Consider the following 21250-nt stretch of genomic DNA (forward strand, 5'->3'; position numbering starts at 1 on the left):
GGTGGCTCTTGAGGACCGGAGTTGGGGAACACTGCTGTATAGTGACAGATCGCTGATCTGACACTTTGCAGAGCACTGTGTCAGATCAGCGATCTGGCGTGCCCTGCTCCTTGCTTACAGGCGCCTGCTCTGGACCAGGAAGTACTCCCTGCAGGACCCGGAAGTAGCCCCGTGGCCATTTTGGATCCGAGGCCTGCAGGGAGGAGACGCTCGGTACAAGGTGAGCACATCGCCTTGTACCGATCGTCTCAGGGAAGCCCCCTCCCTGCGCGATGCATCCCTATACCGCCGGCACACTGCAATCATGTTTGATCACAGTGTGCCGGGGGTTAATGTGCCGGGAGCGGCACATAGTGCCAGATGTCAGCTGCGACAGTCAGCTGACACCCGGCCGCGATCGGCCGCGCTCCCCCCGTGAGCGAGGGGGATCGTGTATGACGTACTATCCCGTCACTGGGGATTAAGTCCCAGGTCACCTTGATGAGATAGTACGTCATATGGGATTAAGGGGTTAATATTCATGATCCCAGATGTCGATCAGACTGGACTAATATTTACTATCTACACATAGAAACAACATAAGCATGCATAATATAGTATAGATATAAGATACTAACCATGGGATTCCAGCTTCGTCCTGGAGATTATCTTATATCTATACTACATTTTGCATGCTTATGTTGTTTTTTCACCTCCGCCATTTGCCTATGTTCCCCTGCATGTGCATCTAGTAGCATCCGTTTTTTAGATTTCTAATTTCATGTATATCTTAAATTCCTATAATAAAAATATTTTTTTAATGGGCATATATACTCTGTAGGTTCTCCTACTTTCTATGTGTAGTTCTTTATGTTAATGAGTTTATTCCTTGTCTACAATTATTATTATACATTTTTATAGCGCCATTTATTCCATGGCACTTTACATGTGAACGGTGCAAATATAGACAAGTACAATAAACATGAGCAAAAAACAAGGCACTAACAGGTACCTAAGGAGGGAGGACCCTGACCGCGAGGGCTCACAGTCTACAGGGGATGTGTGAGGATACACTAGGAGAGGGTCCAGTTGGTCATGCGGCGGTTCAGCAGACAGAGGATCGCTGTACGTTGTAGGCTTGTCAGAAGAGGTGGGTCTTCAGGTTCTTTTTGAAGGTTTCTATGGTAGGCGAGAGTCTGATGTGTTGGGGTAGAGAGTTCTGTTGTGAATTCTGTTGTCGGGCTCCCTCCTGTGGTCATGAATGGTACTTCGGCTGGTTCTGTCCATGGACTTCCTCTGGTGGGTGTTTCTGAGTTTCCTTCCACAGGTGACGAGGTTAATTCGTTAGCTGGCTGCTCTATTTAACTCCACTTAGATCTTTGCTCCATGCCACCTGTCAATGTTCCAGTATTGGTCTAGTTCACTCCTGGATCGTTCTTGTGACCTGTCTTCCCAGCAGAAGCTAAGTTCCAACTTGTATTTCTATGGTTTGCTATTTTTCTGTCCAGCTTGCTATTTTTATTGTTGTCTTGCTTGCTGGAAGCTCTGGGACGCAGAGGGAGCGCCTCGCACCGTGAGTCGGTGCGGAGGGTCTTTTTGCGCCCTCTGCGTGGTCTTTTTGTAGGTTTTTGTGCTGACCGCAAAGTAACCTTTCCTATCCTCGGTCTGTTCAGTAAGTCGGGCCTCACTTTGCTAAATCTATTTCATCTCTGTGTTTGTATTTTCATCTTTACTCACAGTCATTATATGTGGGGGGCTGCCTTTTCCTTTGGGGAATTTCTCTGAGGCAAGGTAGGCTTTATTTTTCTATCTTCAGGGCTAGCTAGTTCCTTAGGCTGTGCCGAGTTGCATAGGGAGCGTTAGGCGCAATCCACGGCTATTTCTAGTGTGTTTGATAGGATTAGGGATTGCGGTCAGCAGAGTTCCCACGTCCCAGAGCTCGTCCTTTATTATCAGTAACTATCAGGTCATTCCGTGTGCTCTTAACCTCCAGGTCCATTATTGTCCTGACCACCAGGTCATAACAGAGTTCCAGAGTATGCAGGAAGCACAGGAGAAATCTTGTATGCGGTTTTGGGAGGAAGAGATGAGAGGGGAGTAGAGAAGGAGATCATGAGAGGATCAAAGGTTGCGTGTAGGTAAGTAGGGAGACCATGTCACAGATGTATGGAGGAGACAGGTTGTGGATGGCTTTGTATGTCATAGTTAGGGTTTTGAACTGGAGACTCTGGACAATAGGAAACCAATGAAGGGCCTGGCAGAGAGGAGAGGCTGGGGAATAACGGGGAGACAGGTGGATTAGTCGTGCAGCAGAGTTTAGGATGGATTGGAGTGGTGCCAAAGTTCTAGAGGGGAGACCAGAGAGTTAGAGGTTTTAGTAGTCGAGGTAGGAGATGAAAAGGGCACGTACTAGTGTTTTTGTGGTTTCATGGTCAAGGAATGCACGGATCCGGGAAATGTTTTTGAGTTGGAATTGGCAGAAGGAAGCAATGACTTGGATATCTGGCTTGAAAGAGAGGGCAGAGTTGAGGATCACCCCGAGGCACCGAGCGTGCGGAACCAGGGAAAGTGAGCAGCCATTGGCATTGATGGATAGGAGGGGTGGAGTGAGGTGGGGGAAAGATGATGAATTTTGTTTTGTCCATGTTCGGTTTTAGAAAGCGAGCAGAAAGGAAAGATGAAATAGCAGACAGACAGACTAAAGGCCCCTTCACATTAAGCGACGCTGCAGCGATACTGACAACGATCCGGATCGCTGCAGCGTCGCTGTTTGGTCGCTGGAGAGCTGTCACACAGACCGCTCTCCAGCGACCAACGATGCCGGTAACCAGGGTAAACATCGGGTAACTAAGCGCATGGCCGCGCTTAGTAACCCGATGTTTACCCTGGTTACCATCCTAAAAGTAAAAAACAAACAAACAGTACATACTTACCTACAGCCGTCTGTCCTCCAGCGCTGTGCTCTGCACTCCTCCTGTACTGGCTGTGAGCACAGCGGCCGGAAAGCAGAGCGGTGACGTCACCGCTCTGCTTTCCGGCTGACCGACGCTCACAGCCAGTACAGGAGGAGTGCAGAGCACAGCGCTGGAGGACAGACGGCTGTAGGTAAGTATGTACTGTTTGTTTGTTTTTTACTTTTAGGATGGTAACCAGGGTAAACATCGGGTTACTAAGCGCGGCCCTGCGCTTAGTTACCCGATGTTTACCCTGGTTACCAGTGAAGACATCGCTGGATCGGTGTCACACACGCCGATCCAGCGATGTCAGCAGGAGTCCAGCGACGAAATAAAGTTCTGGACTTTATTCAGCGACCAACAATCTCCCAGCAGGGGCCTGATCGTTGGTCGCTGTCACACAGAACGATTTCCTTAACGATATCGTTGCTACGTCACAAAAAGCAACGATATCGTTAACAATATCGTTATGTGTGAAGGTACCTTAACAGTGAGTCTTGTGTAGTTAATTACGGTACTTATTTATTACACAAAAAGAACCATCTATGGTGTACCAAAACCTCCTTAGACAACTAATTTAATCAAAAGATCATCCCTCAGGAGAATATATTCCGCCTTATCAAGAGCATGCCCAGGCATTGTGGAGAGGTCATACCGGCACGTGGAGGCCACACACACTACTGAGCATCATTTCCTTGTCCTGAGGCTTTTCCACTGAAGCCTGTAATTTGATTCTCCGCTTTGATTTTGTGTACCATTCCAAATACAGACCTTCATGGGATATTACTTTTTATTTACATTGATCATTTTTATGTTTTATTGTTCTCAACGTGTTCCACTATGTACTAAACAAAGGTTTGCAACTGAAATTGTTTTTTAGTGATATCTAGGATGCGGTATTTTAGTTTTCCCTTTTCTTTTTTTGAGAAATCTGTATATATTATATTGCAGCCACATTGCATGTGAATAATTGTAGCTGCCATACAGCCATATGACATTGTCCATGGGGTGAAACCACTGACATCGAAATACAGGCACTTAACAGGAAAAGTGTGAGGGTGATACGGTTTATGGGAACATGCAGATACACCTGGGAGCCTGTTGTGCTTTACTGTCCTTACGATCTCATGACATCAAAACACAATGCAAGGAGCTTATATTTTACAGGAAGGAAATAATTGCAGCCAGTAGTGTGGAATTTAAGAACTTACTAAAAGACATGAAGAAAATTTACAATTTAAATATCGGATCATTTTGAAAAATTTGACGTATACTTTAACCCCTTCATGACGGAGGTACTTTTGGTTTTGCGTTTTCGTTTTTCGCTCCCCTCCTTCCCAGAGCGTAACTTTTTATTTTTCCGTCAATATGGCCATGTGAGGGCTTGTTTTTTTACTGGAGTTGTACTTTTGAACAACATCATTGGTTTTAACATATTGTGTCCTGGAAAACGGGGAAAAAAATTCAAAGTGCGGTGAAATTGCAAAAAAAATGCAATCCCACACTTGTTTTTTGTTTTGCTTTTTTTACAAGGTTCACTATATGCTAAAACTGACCTGCTATTATGATTTTCCGGGTCATTACGAGTTCTTAGATACCAAACATGTCTAGGTTCTTTTTTAGCTATGTAATGAAAAACAATTACAGGCTTTGTTAAAAAAAAAAAAAAAATTGTGCGATTTTCTGATACCCTTAGCTTCTCTATTTTTCATGATCTCGGGTTAGGTGACAACCTGTTTTTTTGCGCACTGAGCTGACGTTTTTAATGATACCATGTTGGTGCAGATACGATCGTTTGATAGCCAGTTATCACATTTGAATGCAATGTCGTGGCGACCAAAAAAACGCAATTCTGGCATTTTGATTTTTTTCTCATTACGCCGTTTAGCGATCAGGTTAATCCTAATTTATTGATAGTTCAGATGATTCTGAATGTGGCAATACCAAATATATGTATGCTGGATTTTTTTATTGTTTTATTTTAAATGAAGCGAAAGGGGGGTGATTTGAACTTCTATTTTTTTAAATATTTTTAAAAACTTTTTTTTCACTTTTGGCCACCGATGGGCAGATTTTCAATGCGATTCCTGGGAATGCATGTTAAATGCCACTGTCAGCATTTGACAGCAGAATTGAACGGGTTAATAGCCGCGGGTGGATCATGATTCCACCCGCGGATGTTCCGGGCACATGTCAGCTATTCAAAACAACTGACATGTGGCAGGAAAGATGTGGGCTCACTGCCAGAGCCCACTTAAAAAAGAGGGAGTTCGATGTGGGCGTAGTATTATGGAAAGGGGTTATATTCCGCACTGGTAAATTCTACAGTTGGCTATTTTATCAACCAGAAATACTAAAAAATAGTAAACAGAAGAAACATGTGAGAGATTGTACTGATCAGAATTGAAGGACTATTGTATGCACTGTTACAAAGCTGACCTTGGGGACACTCTCATGTCATAATATCTTGATACTGATGATGATGATGATGTTTTATTTTATTTGTTTCGCTTCATATATCATATTTAAAGCAAGAACAGTAAAACTGAAACTTACATGGTGGAAAACAGCAGAAAATAGTATTTTAAACTAAAATAATAACACATACATTCATATAAATTTAAGAATATTTAATTAAAAGCTAAGGGACCGCTATGGGCACGACCACAGATGCCGCTACATATTCTCAGCTATTTGACAGCCATATGAAAGACTGAAAACAATGAAACTGAAACAGAATTTTAAGATTAAAGGTATTGAAATACATAATTAGTTTTTGATTGGTTAGCTGGGTATTAGCAAATCTTTTCAAGAGATGACACTTTCAAATTAAATTGGACACAAAATTTATTTTATTCCAAGATAAAGAAGAATGTTTTACTTTTGACTTAAAACATAAAGAGCTTTTGCTGTGTTATTGCAGGATCTGTACTCAGCCTTAGAATTTTTCATTCTATGTTAAAATGTATCTATGTGCTATAATTTCAAATCTGAGCCATAATAAGCGCTGCAGCAGTCAGAATCAATATGATAGATAGTTTATTTTCTGTAGATGGGAATTTGCTAGACTAAGATAATAAGACACCGGGGTTATAAGGATGAATCCAGAGAAATTGGCCAATGTTCTTAAAACTCATCGTCATATGGATACTTAGGACTTTCTTTCCAGCTAAAACAAAAAAATAGAAGATAAAAGGAAAGTAAGGTCATAAAATAAAAGATAATAAATACAAGTACATTAAAATAAAATTGTAAAAATATTAATAAATAAAAGTGAATGTAAAAAAAAAAATTAACTGGAGTCTGTGCGTGCAGCGGTTCGGGCCGCATTAATTGCGGACTGAATAATAATAATAGATATGTTCTTGGAAACTAGAAGGTTCTTACGAATCGGTAGTCATGTAACGCATGTCTTTATTGACTTCATCTAGAGATTTCATGTCTTCATCACTCAAGTCAAAGTCACAAACCTTTAAGTGATAAGTAATAAAAAATATAGATTATTTTTAAGAGGAAGGAAATTATTGAAATTTTAAATTTCTTCATTTACCTGGAAGTTTTCCTTGATCCTCTCAGGGCTGAAGCTTTTTGCCAAGACGACACATCCCCTCTGTAACACATATCTCAGGGCCACCTGCGCAGGAGAGCGGTTCAGCTTCTTAGCGACTGTATTTAAAACGGGGTCTTCAAGAACTTTGGGGAAATTATGATAATTCCTGTCAGGAAGAAAATAAACTAAATCTCACACTTTTCCTAAAATTTTGGTGAAAGGAAAAAAAACAAGCACATTGGTTTAGCGTGTTCCAAAATGCACAAAAAAATAGTCATTATATGGCGATCAGTGATGTCTCATTCTGTGAATGACACCATTATATCAGCATTATATGTAATTCTATCATGTGCATATTATGGAGGATACTGTTACTACTATCACATGATAGTCACTATTACATGAGACATGATGTGAAAAATAATGAAGCAAGTTGTTATATTTTGCACATAGGGGCAGTATTATAGTAGCTATATTCTTGTACATAGGAGCAGTATTATATTAGTTATATTCTTGTACACAGGGGGCAGTATTATAGTAGTTATACTCTTGTACATAGGGGCAGTATTATAGTAGTTACATTCTTGTACATAGGGGGCAGTATTATAATAGATACAGTATATTATTGTACATAGGGGCAGTATTATAGTAGTTATATTCCTGTACATAGGGGGCAGTATTATAGTAGATATATTCTTGTACATAGGAGCAGTATTATAGTATTTATATTCTTGTACATAGGGGCAGTATTATAGTAGTTATATTCATGTACATAGGGGCAGTATTATAGTAGATATATTCTTGTACATAGGAGCAGTATTATAGTAGTTATATTCTTGTACATAGGGAGCAGTATTATAGTAGTTATATTCATGTACATAGGGGCAGTATTATAGTAGTTATATTCTTGTACATAGGGAGCAGTATTATAGTAGTTATAATCTTGTAGGTAGGGGCAGTATTATACTAGTTATATTCTTGTACATAGGAGCAGTACTATAGTAGTTATAGTCTTGTACATAGGAGCAGTATTATAGTAGTTATATTCTTGTACATAGGAGCAGTGTTATAGTAGTTATATTCATGTACATAGGGGCAGTATTATAGTAGTTATATTCTTGCACATAGGGAGCAGTATTATAGTATATTGTTGAACATAAGTGCACTGTTATAGTAGTTTTATTCTTTTACATAGGGGCAGTATTATAGTAGTTACATTCTTGTACATAGGGGCAGTATTATAGTAGTTATATTCTTGTACATAGGAGCAGTATTATAGTAGTTATATTCTTGTACATAGGGGCAGTATTATAGTAGTTATATTCTTGTACATAGGGGCAGTATTATAGTAGTTATGTTCTTGTACATAGGAGCAGTATTATAGTAGTTATATTCTTGTACATAGGGGGCAGTATTACAGTAGTTATATTCTTGTACATAGGAGCAGTATTATAGTAGTTATGTTCTTGTACATAGGAGCAGTATTATAGTAGTTATGTTCTTGTACATAGGGGCAGTATTATAGTAGTTATGTTCTTGTACATAGGGGGCAGTATTGTAGTAGTTATATTCTTGTACATAGGAGCAGTATTAACCCCTTTACCCCCAAGGGTGGTTTGCACGTTAATGACCAGGCCAATTTTTACAATTCTGACCACTGTCCCTTTATGTGGTTATAACTCTGGAACGCTTCAACGGATCCTGGTGATTCTGACATTATTTTCTCGTAACATATTGTACTTCATGATAGTTGTAACATTTCTTTTATATTACCTGCGTTTATTTGTGAAAAAAATGGAAATTTGGCAAAAATGTTGAAAATTTTACAATTTTCCAACTTTGAATTTTTATGCAATTAAATCACAGAGATATGTCACACAAAATACTTAATAAGTAACATTTCCCACATGTCTTCTTTACATCAGCACAATTTTGGAACCAAAATGTTTTTTTTGTTAGGGAGTTAAGGGTTATTATTTGACCAGCAATTTCTCATTTTTACAACACCATTTTTTAGGGACCTCATCTCATTTGAAGTCATTTTGAGGGGTCTATATGATAGAAAATAACCAAGTGTGACACCATTCTAAAAACTGCACCCCTCAAGGTGCGCAAAACCACAATCAATGAGTTTATTAACCCTTCTGGTGTTTCACAGGAATTTTTGGAATGTTTAAATAAAAATGAACATTTAACTTTTTTTCACAAAAAATTTTCTTCAGCTCCAATTTGTTCTATTTTACCAAGGGTAACAGGAGAAAATGGACCCCAAAAGTTGTTGTACAATTTGTCCTGAGTATGCCGATACCCCATATGTGGGGGTAAACCACTGTTTGGGCGCATGGCAGAGCTCAGAAGCGAAGGAGCGCCATTTGACTTTTCAATGCAAAATTGACTGGAATTGAGATGAGACGCCATGTTGCATTTGGAGAGCCACTGATGTGCCTAAACATTGAAACCCCCCACAAGTGACACCATTTTGGAAAGTATACCCCCTAAGGAACTTATCTAGATGTGTGTTGAGCACTTTGACCCATTAAGTGATTCACAGAAGTTTATAATGCAGAGCCGTAAAAATAACAAATCATATTTTTTCACAAAAATGATCTTTTTGCCCCCAATATTTATTTTTCCAAGGATAAGAAAAGACACTGGACCCCAAAAGTTGTTGTCTAATTTGTCTTGAGTACGCTGATATCCCATATGTGTGAGTTAACCACTGTTTGGGCGCATGGGAGAGCTCGGAAGGGAAGGAGCGCCGTTTGACTTTTCAATGCAAAGAGCCCCTAATGTACCTAAACATTGAAACCCCCCACAAGTGACACCAATTTGGAAAGTAGACCCCCTAAGAAACTCATCTAGATGTGTTGTGAGAGCTTTGAACCCTCAAGTGTTTCACTACAGTTTATAACGCAGAGCCGTGAAAATAAAAAATCTTTTTTTTCCACAAAAATTATATTTTAGCCCCCAGTTTTGTATTTTACCAAGGGTAACAGTTGAAATTGGACTTCAAAAGTTGTTGTCCAATTTGTCTTGAGTACGCTGATACCCTATATGTGGGGGGGAACCACCGTTTGGGCGCATGGGAGAGCTCGGAAGGGAAGAAGCACTGTTTTACTTTTTCAACGCAGAATTGGCTGGAATTGAGATCGGACGCCATGTCACATTTGGAGAGCCCCTGATGTGCCTAAACAGTGGAAACCCCCCAATTATAACTGAAACCCTAATCCAAACACACCCCTAACTCTAATCCCAATGGTAACCCTAACCACACCTCTAACCCAGACACACCCCTAACCCTAATCCCAACCCTATCCCCAACCGTAAATGTAATCCAAACCCTAACCCTAACTTTAGCCGCAACCCTAACTGTAGCCCTAACCCTAACTGTAGCCCTAACCCTAGCCCTAACCCTAGCCCCAACCCTAACCCTGACGGGAAAATGGAAATAAATACATTTTTTAAATTTTTCCTTAACTAAGGGGGTGATGAAGGGGGTTTAATTTACTTTTATAGCGGGTTTTTATGATTGGCAGCCGTCACACACGATGCTTTTTATTGCAAAAAATATTTTTTTGCGTTACCACATTTTGAGAACTATAATTTTTCCATATTTTGGTCCACATAGTCATGTGAGATCTTCTTTTTTGCGGGACGAGTTGACGTTTTTATTGGTAACATTTTCGGGCACGTGACTTTTTTTTATCGCTTTTTATTCTGATTTTTGTGAGGCAGAATGACCAAAAAACAGCTATTCATGAATTTCTTTTGGGGGGGCGTTAATACCGTTCTGCGTTTGGTAAAATGGATAAAGCAGTTTTATTCTTTGGGGCAGTACGATTACAGCAATATCTCATTTATATCATATTTTTATGTTTTGGCGCTTTTATACGATAAAAACTATTTTATAGAAAAAAATAATTATTTTTGCATCGCTTTATTCTGAGGGCTGTAACTTTTTTCTTTTTTCTTTGATGACGCTGTATGTCGGCTGGTTTTTTGCGGGACAAGATGACATTTTCAGCGGTACCATGGTTATTTATATCCGTCTTTTTGATCGCGTGTTATTCCACTTTCTGTTTGGCGGTATGATAATAAAGCGTTTTTTGCCTTTTTTTTTTTTTTTTACGGTGTTCACTGAACGGGTTTACTAGTGGGACAGTTTTATAGGTTGGGTCATTACGGACGCGGTGATACTAAATATGTGTACTTTTATTGTTTTTTTTTTATTTAGATAAAGAAATGTATTTATAGGAACAATATATATATTTTGGGGGGGGGAATTTTTCTTTGGAATTTTTTTTAAATTTTTTTTACACATGTGAATATTTTTTTTTTACACTATAACATTGCTCCGGGGGGGATTTCATGTTATAGTGTAAGATCGCTGATCTGACACTTTGCTGTGTACTGTGTCAGATCAGCAATCTGACGTGCACAGCTCCAGGCTCCAGGCTCTGAGCAGGCGCTGTGAAGCGACCTCCCTGCAGGACCCGGATGCAGCGACCATTTTGGATCCGGGCCTGCTGCAGGGAGGAGGAGGTAAGAGACCCTCGGAGCAACGCGATCACATCGGGTTGCTCCGGGGGTCTCAGGGAAGCACGCAGGGAGCCCCCTCCCTGCGCGATGCTTCCCTATACCGCAGGCACACTGCGATCATGTTTGATCGCAGTGTGCCGGGGGTTAATGTGTCCGTGTCCGCTCCTGGCACATAGTGCCGGATGTCAGCTGCGATAGTCAGCTGACACCCGGCCGCGATCGGCCGCGCTCCCCCCGTGGGCGCGGCCGATCGCATATGACGTACTATCCCGTCGGTGGTCATACGGGCCCACCCCACCTCGACGGGATAGTACGTCTAATGTCAGAAAGGGGTTATAGTAGTTATATTCTTGTACATAGGGGCAGTATTATAGTAATTATATTCTTGTACATAGGGGGCAGTATTATAATAGTTATATTCTTGTACATAGGGGGCAGTATTAATGTTAAAAATAATTTAAAAAAAAAATCATTATATACTCACCTTTTGCGATGCTCCGGTGACCACTCCATGCAAGCGGCAGGTTCCGGTGCCAAGGATGGTATGGGAGAAGGACCTGCCATTACGTCACGGTCATGTGATCACAACGTCATCACAGGTCCTGCGCGCCTGCGCAAGAAGGACCTGCCATGACGTCACGGTCATGTGACCGAACTTCAAGGGGCCCTCGGAAGGTGAGTATATGTTTATTTTTTATTTTTTAACCTGTGATATACGTGGCTGGGCAATATACTACGTGACTGGCCAATATACTACGTGGCTGGGCAATATACTATGTGGCTCTGTGCTGTATACTACGTCGCTGTGCAATATACTACGTGGCTCTGTGCTGTATACTACGTGACTGGGCAATATACTACGTGACTGGGCAATATACTACATGGCTGGGCAATATACTACGTGACTGGGCAATATACTACGTGACTGGGCAATATACTACGTGGCTGGGCAATATACTACGTGACTGGGCAATATACTACGAGGCTGGACAATATACTACGTGACTGGGCAATATACTACGAGGCTGGGCAATATACTACGTCACTGGGCAATATACTAAGTGGCTGGGCAATATACTACGTGACTGGGCAATATACTACGTGGTTGGGCAATATACTACGTGGCTGGGCAATATACTACGTGGGCTGTTAAACATACTACGTGGCTGGGCAATATACTACGTGGCTGGGCAATATACTACGTGACTGGGCAATATACTGCGTGGCTGGGCAATATACTATGTGGCTCTGTGCTGTATACTACGTCGCTGTGCAATATACTACGTGGCTCTGTGCTGTATACTACGTGACTGGGCAATATACTATGTGACTGGGCAATATACTACGTGGCTGGGCAATATACTACGTGACTGGGCAATATACTACGTGACTGGGCAATATGCTACGTGACTGGGCAATATACTACGTGGTTGGGCAATATACTACGTGGCTGGGCAATATACTACGTGGGCTGTGCAACATACTACGTGGCTGGGCAATATACTACGTGGCTGGGCAATATACTACGTGACTGGGCAATATACTGCGTGGCTGGGCAATATACTATGTGGCTCTGTGCTGTATACTACGTCGCTGTGCAATATACTACGTGGCTCTGTGCTGTATACTACGTCACTGGGCAATATACTACGTGACTGGGCAATATACTACGTGACTGGGCAATATACTACGTGGCTGGGCAATATACTACGTGGCTGGGCAATATACTACGTGACTGGGCAATATACTACGTGACTGGGCAATATACTATGTGGCTCTGTGCTGTATACTACGTCACTGGGCAATATACTACATGACTGGGCAATATACTACGTGACTGGGCAATATACTACGAGGCTGGGCAATATACTACGTCACTGGGCAATATACTACGTGGCTGGGCAATATACTAAGTGACTGGGCAATATACTACGTGACTGGTCAATATACTACGTGGTTGGGCAATATACTACGTGGCTGGGCAATATACTACGTGGGCTGTGCAACATACTACGTGGCTGGGCAATATACTACGTGATTGGGCAATATACTACGTGACTGGGCAATATACTACGTGACTGGGCAATATACTATGTGGCTGGGCAATATACTACTTAGCTGGGCAATATACTATGTGACTGGGCAATATACTATGTGACTGGGCAATATACTACGTGACTGGGCAATATACTACGTGACTGGACAATATACTACGTAGCTGGGCAATATACTACGTGACTGGGTAATATACTACGTAACTCTGCAATATACTATGTGACTGGGCAATATACTATGTGACTGGGCAATATACTACGTGACTGGGCAATATACTACGTGACTGGGCAATATACTACGTAGCTGGGCAATATACTACGTGGCTGGATAATATACTATGTAACTCTGCAATATACTATGTGGCTGGGCAATATACTACATGAATGGGCAATATACTACGTAGCTGGGCAATATACTACGTGGCTGGGCAATATACTACGTGGCTGGGCAATATACTTCGTGGCTGGGCAATATACTACGTGGGCTGTGCAATATACTACGTTGCTGGGCAATATACTACGTGGCTGGGCAATATACTACGTGGACATGCATATTCTAGAATACCCGATGCGTTAGAATCGGGCCAGCATCTAGTCTACTATATAATTGTCTAAGGGTCACTTCCGTCTGTCTGTCCTTCTGTCACGGTTATTCATTCGCTGATTGGTCTCGGCAGCTGCCTGTCATGGCTGCCGAGACCAATCAGCGACGGGCACAGTCCGGAAAAAAATGGCCGCTCCTTACTCCCCGCAGTCAGTGCCTGTCGCCCGCATACTCCCCTCCGGTCACCGCTAACACAGGGTTAATGCCGGCGGTAACGGATCGCGTTATGCCACGGGTAACGAACTCCGTTACCGCCGCTATTACCCCTGTGTGTCCCCAAATTTTTACTACTGACGCTGCCTATGCGGCATCAATAGTAAAAAATTTAATGTTAAAAATAAAATAAACCTGCTATACTCACCCTCCATAGTCCGCTGACCCGCTCCCGCCGGCCGCCATCTTCCGCTGCAGTTTCCAGTGGCAAAGATGTTATGGCAGAAGGACCTGCCATGACGTCACGGTCATGTGACCGTGACATCATCACAGGTCATGCGCTCTGACACCAACCCTGGGACCTCAAGCTGCCGTGGACTACAAGGGGCCTTCGGAAAGGTGAGTATATGTTTATTTTTTTATTTTTTCACCTGTGACAAACCTGGCTGGGCAATATACTACGTAGCTGGGCAATATACTACGTGACTGGCCAATATACTACGTGGCTCTGTGCTGTATGTTATGATTAGGTAATTCAGAACCACAATGGACCTTGAAGTTCAGAGCACACAAAGTGACCTGAAAATAACCAAAAGACATAGGACGAGCTCTGAGACGTGGGAACTCTGCTGACCGCAATCCCTAATCCTATCCAACCAAACTAGAGGCAGCCGTGGATTGCGCCTAACGCTCCCTATGCAACTCGGCACAGCCTGAGAAACTAGCTAGGCCTAAGATAGAAAAATAAGCCTACCTTGCCTCAGAGAAATACCCCAAAGGAAAAGGCAGCCCCCCACATATAATGACTGTGAGTAGAGATGAAAATACAAACGCAGAGATGAAATAGATTTAGCAAAGTGAGGCCCAACTTACTGAACAGACCGAAGATAGGAAAGATAACTTTGCGGTCAACACAAAACCCTACAAACAACCACGCAGAGGGGCAAAAAGACCCTCCGCACCGACTAACGGTACGGAGGTGCTCCCTCTGCGTCCCAGAGCTTCCAGCAAGCAAGAAAAACCAATTAAGCAAGCTGGACAGAAAAAATAGCAAACAAAAATAACACAAGCAAAACTTAGCTTATGAAGAGCAGACAGGCCACAGGAACGATCCAGAAGGCAGCAAGACCAACACTAGAACATTGACTGGAGGCCAGGAGCAAAGCACTAGGTGGAGTTAAATAGAGCAGCACCTAACGACTTCACCACAACACCTGAGGAAGGAAACTCAGAAGCCGCAGTACCACTCTCATCCACCAACGGAAGCTCATAGACAGAATCAGCCGAAGTACCACTTGTGACCACAGGAGGGAGCTCTGCCACAGAATTCACAACAGTACCCCTTCCTTGAGGAGGGGTCACCTAACCCTCACCAGAGCCCCCAGGCCGACCAGGATGAGCCATATGAAAGGCACGAACAAGATCGGCAGCATGGACATCAGAGGCAAAGACCCAGGAATTATCTTCCTGACCATAACCCTTCCACTTAACCAGATACTGGAGTTTCCGTCTCGAAACAAGAGAATCCAAAATCTTCTCCACAATATACTCCAACTCCCCCTCCACAAAAACCGGGGCAGGAGGATCAACAGATGGAACCATAGGTGCCACGTGTCTCCGCAACAATGACCTATGGAATACGTTATGGATGGAAAAAGAATCTGGAAGGGTCAAACGAAAAGACACAGGATTAAGAACCTCAGAAATCCTATACGGATCAATGAAACGAGGCTTAAACTTAGGAGAGGAAACCTTCATAGGAATATGACGAGATGACAACCAAACCAAATCCCCAACACGAAGTCGGGGACCCACACAGCGTCTGCGATTAGCGAAACGTTGAGCCTTCTCCTGGGACAAGGTCAAATTGTCCACTACATGAGTCCAAATCTGCTGTAACCTGTCCACCACCGTATCCACACCAGGACAGTCCGAAGACTCAACCTGCCCTGAAGAGAAACGAGGATGGAACCCAGAGTTGCAGAAAAACGGCGAAACCAAGGTAGCCGAGCTGGCCCGATTATTAAGGGCGAACTCAGCCAAAGGCAAGAAGGACACCCAATCATCCTGATCAGCAGAAACAAAGCATCTCAGATATGTTTCCAAGGTCTGATTGGTTCGTTCGGTCTGGCCATTAGTCTGAGGATGGAAAGCCGAGGAAAAAGACAAATCAATGCCCATCCTAGCACAAAAAGCTCGCCAAAACCTCGAAACAAACTGGGAACCTCTGTCAGAAACGATGTTCTCTGGAATGCCATGTAAACGAACCACATGCTGGAAGAACAATGGCACCAAATCAGAGGAGGAAGGTAATTTAGACAAGGGTACCAAATGGATCATTTTAGAGAAGCGATCACAAACCACCCAAATGACCGACATTTTTTGAGAGACGGGGAGATCCGAAATAAAATCCATAGAGATATGTGTCCAAGGCCTCTTCGGGACCGGCAAGGGCAAAAGCAACCCACTGGCACGAGAACAGCAGGGCTTAGCCCGAGCACAAATCCCACAGGACTGCACAAAAGAACGCACATCCCGCGACAGAGACGGCCACCAAAAGGATCTAGCCACTAAATCTCTGGTACCAAAGATTCCAGGATGACCAGCCAACACCGAACAATGAACCTCAGAGATAACTTTATTCATCCACCTATCAGGGACAAACAATTTCTCCGCTGGGCAACGATCAGGTTTCTTAGCCTGAAATTTTTGCAGCACCCGCCGCAAATCAGGGGAGATGGCAGACAAAATTACTCCCTCTTTGAGAATACCCGCCGGCTCAGACAAACCCGGAGAGTCGGGCACAAAACTCGTAGACAGGGCATCCGCCTTCACATTTTTAGAGCCCGGAAGGTACGAAACCACAAAGTCAAAACGGGAGAAAAACAGCGACCAACGAGCCTGTCTAGGATTCAACCGTTTGGCAGACTCGAGATAAGTCAAGTTCTTGTGATCAGTCAAGACCACCACGCGATGCTTAGCTCCTTCAAGCCAATGACGCCACTCCTCGAATGCCCACTTCATGGCCAGCAACTCTCGATTGCCAACATCATAATTTCTCTCAGCAGGCGAAAACTTCCTGGAAAAGAAGGCACATGGTTTCATCACCGAGCAATCAGAACTTCTCTGCGACAAAACAGCCCCCGCTCCAATTTCAGAAGCATCAACCTCGACCTGGAACGGAAGGGAAACATCTGGTTGACACAACACAGGGGCAGAAGAAAAACGACGCTTTAACTCTTGAAAAGCTTCCACAGCAGCAGAAGACCAATTGACCACATCAGCACCCTTCTTGGTCAAATCGGTCAATGGTTTAGCAATACTAGAAAAATTACAGATGAAGCGACGATAAAAATGAGCAAAGCCCAGGAACTTTTGCAGACTCTTCAGAGATGTCGGCTGAGTCCAATCATAGATGGCCTGGACCTTAACAGGGTCCATCTCGATAGTAGAAGGGGAAAAAAATGAACCCCAAAAATGAAACCTTCTGCACACCAAAGAGACACTTTGATCCCTTCACAAACAAAGAATTAGCTCGCAGGACCTGGAACACCATTCTGACCTGCTTCACATGAGACTCCCAATCATCCGAGAAGACCAAAATATCATCCAAGTATACAATCAGGAATTTATCCAGGTACTCTCGGAAGATGTCATGCATAAAGGACTGAAACACCGATGGAGCATTGGCAAGTCCGAAAGGCATAACTAGATACTCAAAATGGCCCTCGGGCGTATTAAATGCAGTTTTCCATTCATCGCCCCGCTTAATACGCACAAGATTATACGCACCACGAAGATCTATCTTGGTGAACCAACTAGCCCCCTTGATCCGAGCAAACAAATCAGATAGTAGCGGCAAGGGGTACTTGAAATTTGACCTTGATTTTATTTAGAAGGCGGTAATCTATACAAGGTCTCAGCGAACAATCCTTCTTGGCCACAAAAAAGAACCCCGCTCCCAATGGCGACGATGACGGGCGAATATGACCTTTCTCCAAGGACTCCTTCACGTAACTCCGCATAGCGGCGTGCTCAGGTACAGATAAATTAAACAGTCGACCTTTAGGAAACTTACTACCAGGAATCAAATCGATAGCACAATCACAATCCCTATGCGGAGGTAGGGCATTGGACTTGGGCTCATCAAATACATCCCGGTAATCAGACAAGAACTCTGGGACCTCAGAAGGGGTGGATGACAAAATAGACAGAAATGTAACATCACCATGTACCCCCTGACAACCCCAGCTGGACACAGACATTGATTTCCAATCTAATACTGGGTTATGGACTTGTAGCCATGGCAACCCCAACACGACCACATCATGCAGATTATGCAACACCAGAAAGCGAATATCCTCCTGATGTGCAGGAGCCATGCACATGGTCAGCTGGGTCCAGTACTGAGGCTTATTCTTGGCCAAAGGCGTAGCATCAATTCCTCTCAATGGAATAGGACACTGCAAGGGCTCCAAGAAAAACCCACAACGCTTTGCATACTCCAAGTCCATCAAATTCAGGGCTGCGCCTGAATCCACAAATGCCATGACAGAATAAGATGACAAAGAGCAAATCAAAGTAACGGACAAAAGAAATTTTGACTGTACCGTACCAATGGTGGCAGACCTAGCGAACCGCTTAGTGCGCTTAGGACAATCGGAGATAGCATGAGTGGAATCACCACAGTAGAAAGATAGCCCATTCTGACGTCTGTGTTCTTGCCGTTCAACTCTGGTCAAAGTCCTATCGCACTGCATAGGCTCAGGTTTATGCTCGGAAAATACCGCCAAATGGTGCACAGATTTACGCTCACGCAGGCGTCGACCGATCTGAATGGCCAAAGACATAGATTCATTCAGACCAGCAGGCATGGGAAATCCCACCATGACATCCTTAAGGGCTTCAGAGAGACCCTTTCTGAAAATAGCTGCCAGCGCACCTTCATTCCATTGAGTGAGCACGGACCACTTTCTAAACTTCTGACAATAAATCTCTATCTCATCCTGACCCTGACACAGAGCCAGCAAATTTTTCTCTGCCTGATCCACCGAATTAGGTTCATCGTACAGCAATCCGAGCGCCAGGAAAAACGCATCAATATTACATAATGCAGGATCTCCTGGCGCAAGGGAAAATGCCCAGTCTTGAGGGTCGCCACGTAATAAAGAAATAATGATCCTAACTTGTTGAACTGGGTCACCAGAGGAGCGAGGTTTCAAAGCCAGAAACAGTTTACAATTATTTTCGAAACTCAGAAATTTAGCTCTATCTCCAGAAAACAAATCAGGAATAGGAATTCTTGGTTCTAACATAGAATTCTGAACTACAAAGTCTTGAATATTTTGTACTCTTGCAGTGAGATGATCCACACATGAAGACAGACCTTTAATGTCCATCACTACACCTGTGTCCTGAACCACCCAAATGTCTAGGGGAAAAAAAAGGCAAAACACAGTGCAAAGAAAAAAAAATGGTCTCAGAACTTCTTTTTTCCCTCTATTGAGAAGCATTAGTACTTTGGGCCTCCAGTACTGTTATGATTAGGTAATTCAGAACCACAATGGACCTTGAAGTTCAGAGCACACAAAGTGACCTGATAATAACCAAAAGACATAGGACGAGCTCTGAGACGTGGGAACTCTGCTGACCGCAATCCCTAATTCTCTCCAACCACACTAGAGGCAGCCGTGGATTGCGCCTAACGCTCCCTATGCAACTCGGCACAGCCTGAGAAACTAGCTAGGCCTAAGATAGAAAAATAAGCCTACCTTGCGTCAGAGAAATACCCCAAAGGAAAAGGCAGCCCCCCACATATAATGACTGTGAGTAGAGATGAAAATACAAACGCAGAGATGAAATAGATTTAGCAAAGTGAGGCCCAACTTACTGAACAGACCGAAGATAGGAAAGATAACTTTGCGGTCAACACAAAACCCTACAAACAACCACGCAGAGGGGCAAAAAGACCCTCCGCACCGACTAACGGTACGGAGGTGCTCCCTCTGCGTCCCAGAGCTTCCAGCAAGCAAGAAAAACCAATTAAGCAAGCTGGACAGAAAAAATAGCAAACAAAAATAACACAAGCAAAACTTAGCTTATGAAGAGCAGACAGGCCACAGGAACGATCCAGAAGGAAGCAAGACCAACGCTAGAACATTGACTGGAGGCCAGGAGCAAAGCACTAGGTGGAGTTAAATAGAGCAGCACCTAACAACTTCACCACAACACCTGAGGAAGGAAACTCAGAAGCCGCAGTACCACTCTCATCCACCAACGGAAGCTCATAGACAGAATCAGCCGAAGTACCACTTGTGACCACAGGAGGGAGCTCTGCCACAGAATTCACAACAGCTGTATACTACTTCGCTGTGCAATATACTACGTCACTGGGCAATATACTACGTTACTGGCCAATATACTACGTGACTGGGAAATATACTACGTAACTGGGCAATATATTATGTGGCTGCGCAATATACTATGTGACTGGGCAATATACTACGTAACTGGGCAATATACTGCGTGGCTGGGCAATATACTACGTAACTGGGCAATATATTACGTGGCTGGGCAATATACTTTGTAACTGGGCAATATACTACGTGACTGGGCAATATACTACGTGGCTGGGCAATATACTACGTGGCTCTGTGCTGTATACTCCGTCGCTGTGCAATATACTACGTCACTGGGTAATATACTACGTGACTGGGCAATATACTACGTGGCTGGGCAATATACTTTGTGACTGGGCAATATACTACGTGACTGGGCAATATACTACGTGACTGGGCAATATACTATGTGGCTCTGTGCTGTATACTCCGTCGTTGTGCAATATACTACGTGTCAGGGCAATATACTTTGTGACTGGGCAATATACTACGTGACTGGGCAATATACTACGTGACTGGGCAATATACTACGTCACTGGGCAATATACTGCGTGGCTGGGCAATATGCTATGTGACTGGGCAATATACTACGTGGCTGGGCAATATACTACGTGACTGGGCAATATAGTACGTAGCTGGGCAATATACTACGTGACTGGGCAATATACTACGTGGCTGGGCAATATACTACGTGGCTGGGCAATATACTACGTGACTGGGCAATATACTACATAGCTGGGCAATATACCACGTGGCTGGGCAATATACTACGTAGCTGGGCAATATACTACGTGGCTGGGCAATATACTACGTAGCTGGGCAATATACTACATAGCTGGGCAATATACTACGTGGCTGGGCAATATACTACGTGGCTGGGCAATATACTACGTAGCTGGGCAATATACTACATGGCTGGGCAATATACTACGTGGCTGGGCAATATACTACGTGGCACCAGCAATCCTCCAAGGGTCCTCATGGAAGACACTAAACAACTGCTAGAGCTTCCAACAAGA

At 43.3% G+C, this 21250-nt stretch overlaps 1 protein-coding gene across 4 annotated transcripts in view; it reads right to left on the reverse strand.

Annotated features, from left to right (window-relative positions):
* Window positions 1-5548: 5548 nt before the first annotated feature.
* LOC138675135 (aldo-keto reductase family 1 member C1-like) overlaps window positions 5549-21250 on the reverse strand; it is a 51351-nt gene continuing 35649 nt past the window's right edge. For 2 of the 4 annotated variants that reach the window (XM_069763127.1, XM_069763128.1), the window contains exons 7-9: window positions 6484-6649; window positions 6321-6403; window positions 5549-6102 (exon numbers count right to left, since the gene is read on the reverse strand). In XM_069763127.1, coding sequence (XP_069619228.1) covers window positions 6060-6102; window positions 6321-6403; window positions 6484-6649 — 292 coding nt within the window. In that variant the 3' untranslated portion in view covers window positions 5549-6059. The remainder of the gene's footprint in view (window positions 6103-6320; window positions 6404-6483; window positions 6650-21250) is intronic. The other 2 variants (XM_069763129.1, XM_069763130.1) reach the window with 1 other exon arrangement.

The sequence above is a fragment of the Ranitomeya imitator genome, chromosome 4, assembly GCF_032444005.1.
Source record: "Ranitomeya imitator isolate aRanImi1 chromosome 4, aRanImi1.pri, whole genome shotgun sequence".
In the NCBI taxonomy this organism is placed as follows: Eukaryota; Metazoa; Chordata; class Amphibia; order Anura; family Dendrobatidae; genus Ranitomeya; species Ranitomeya imitator.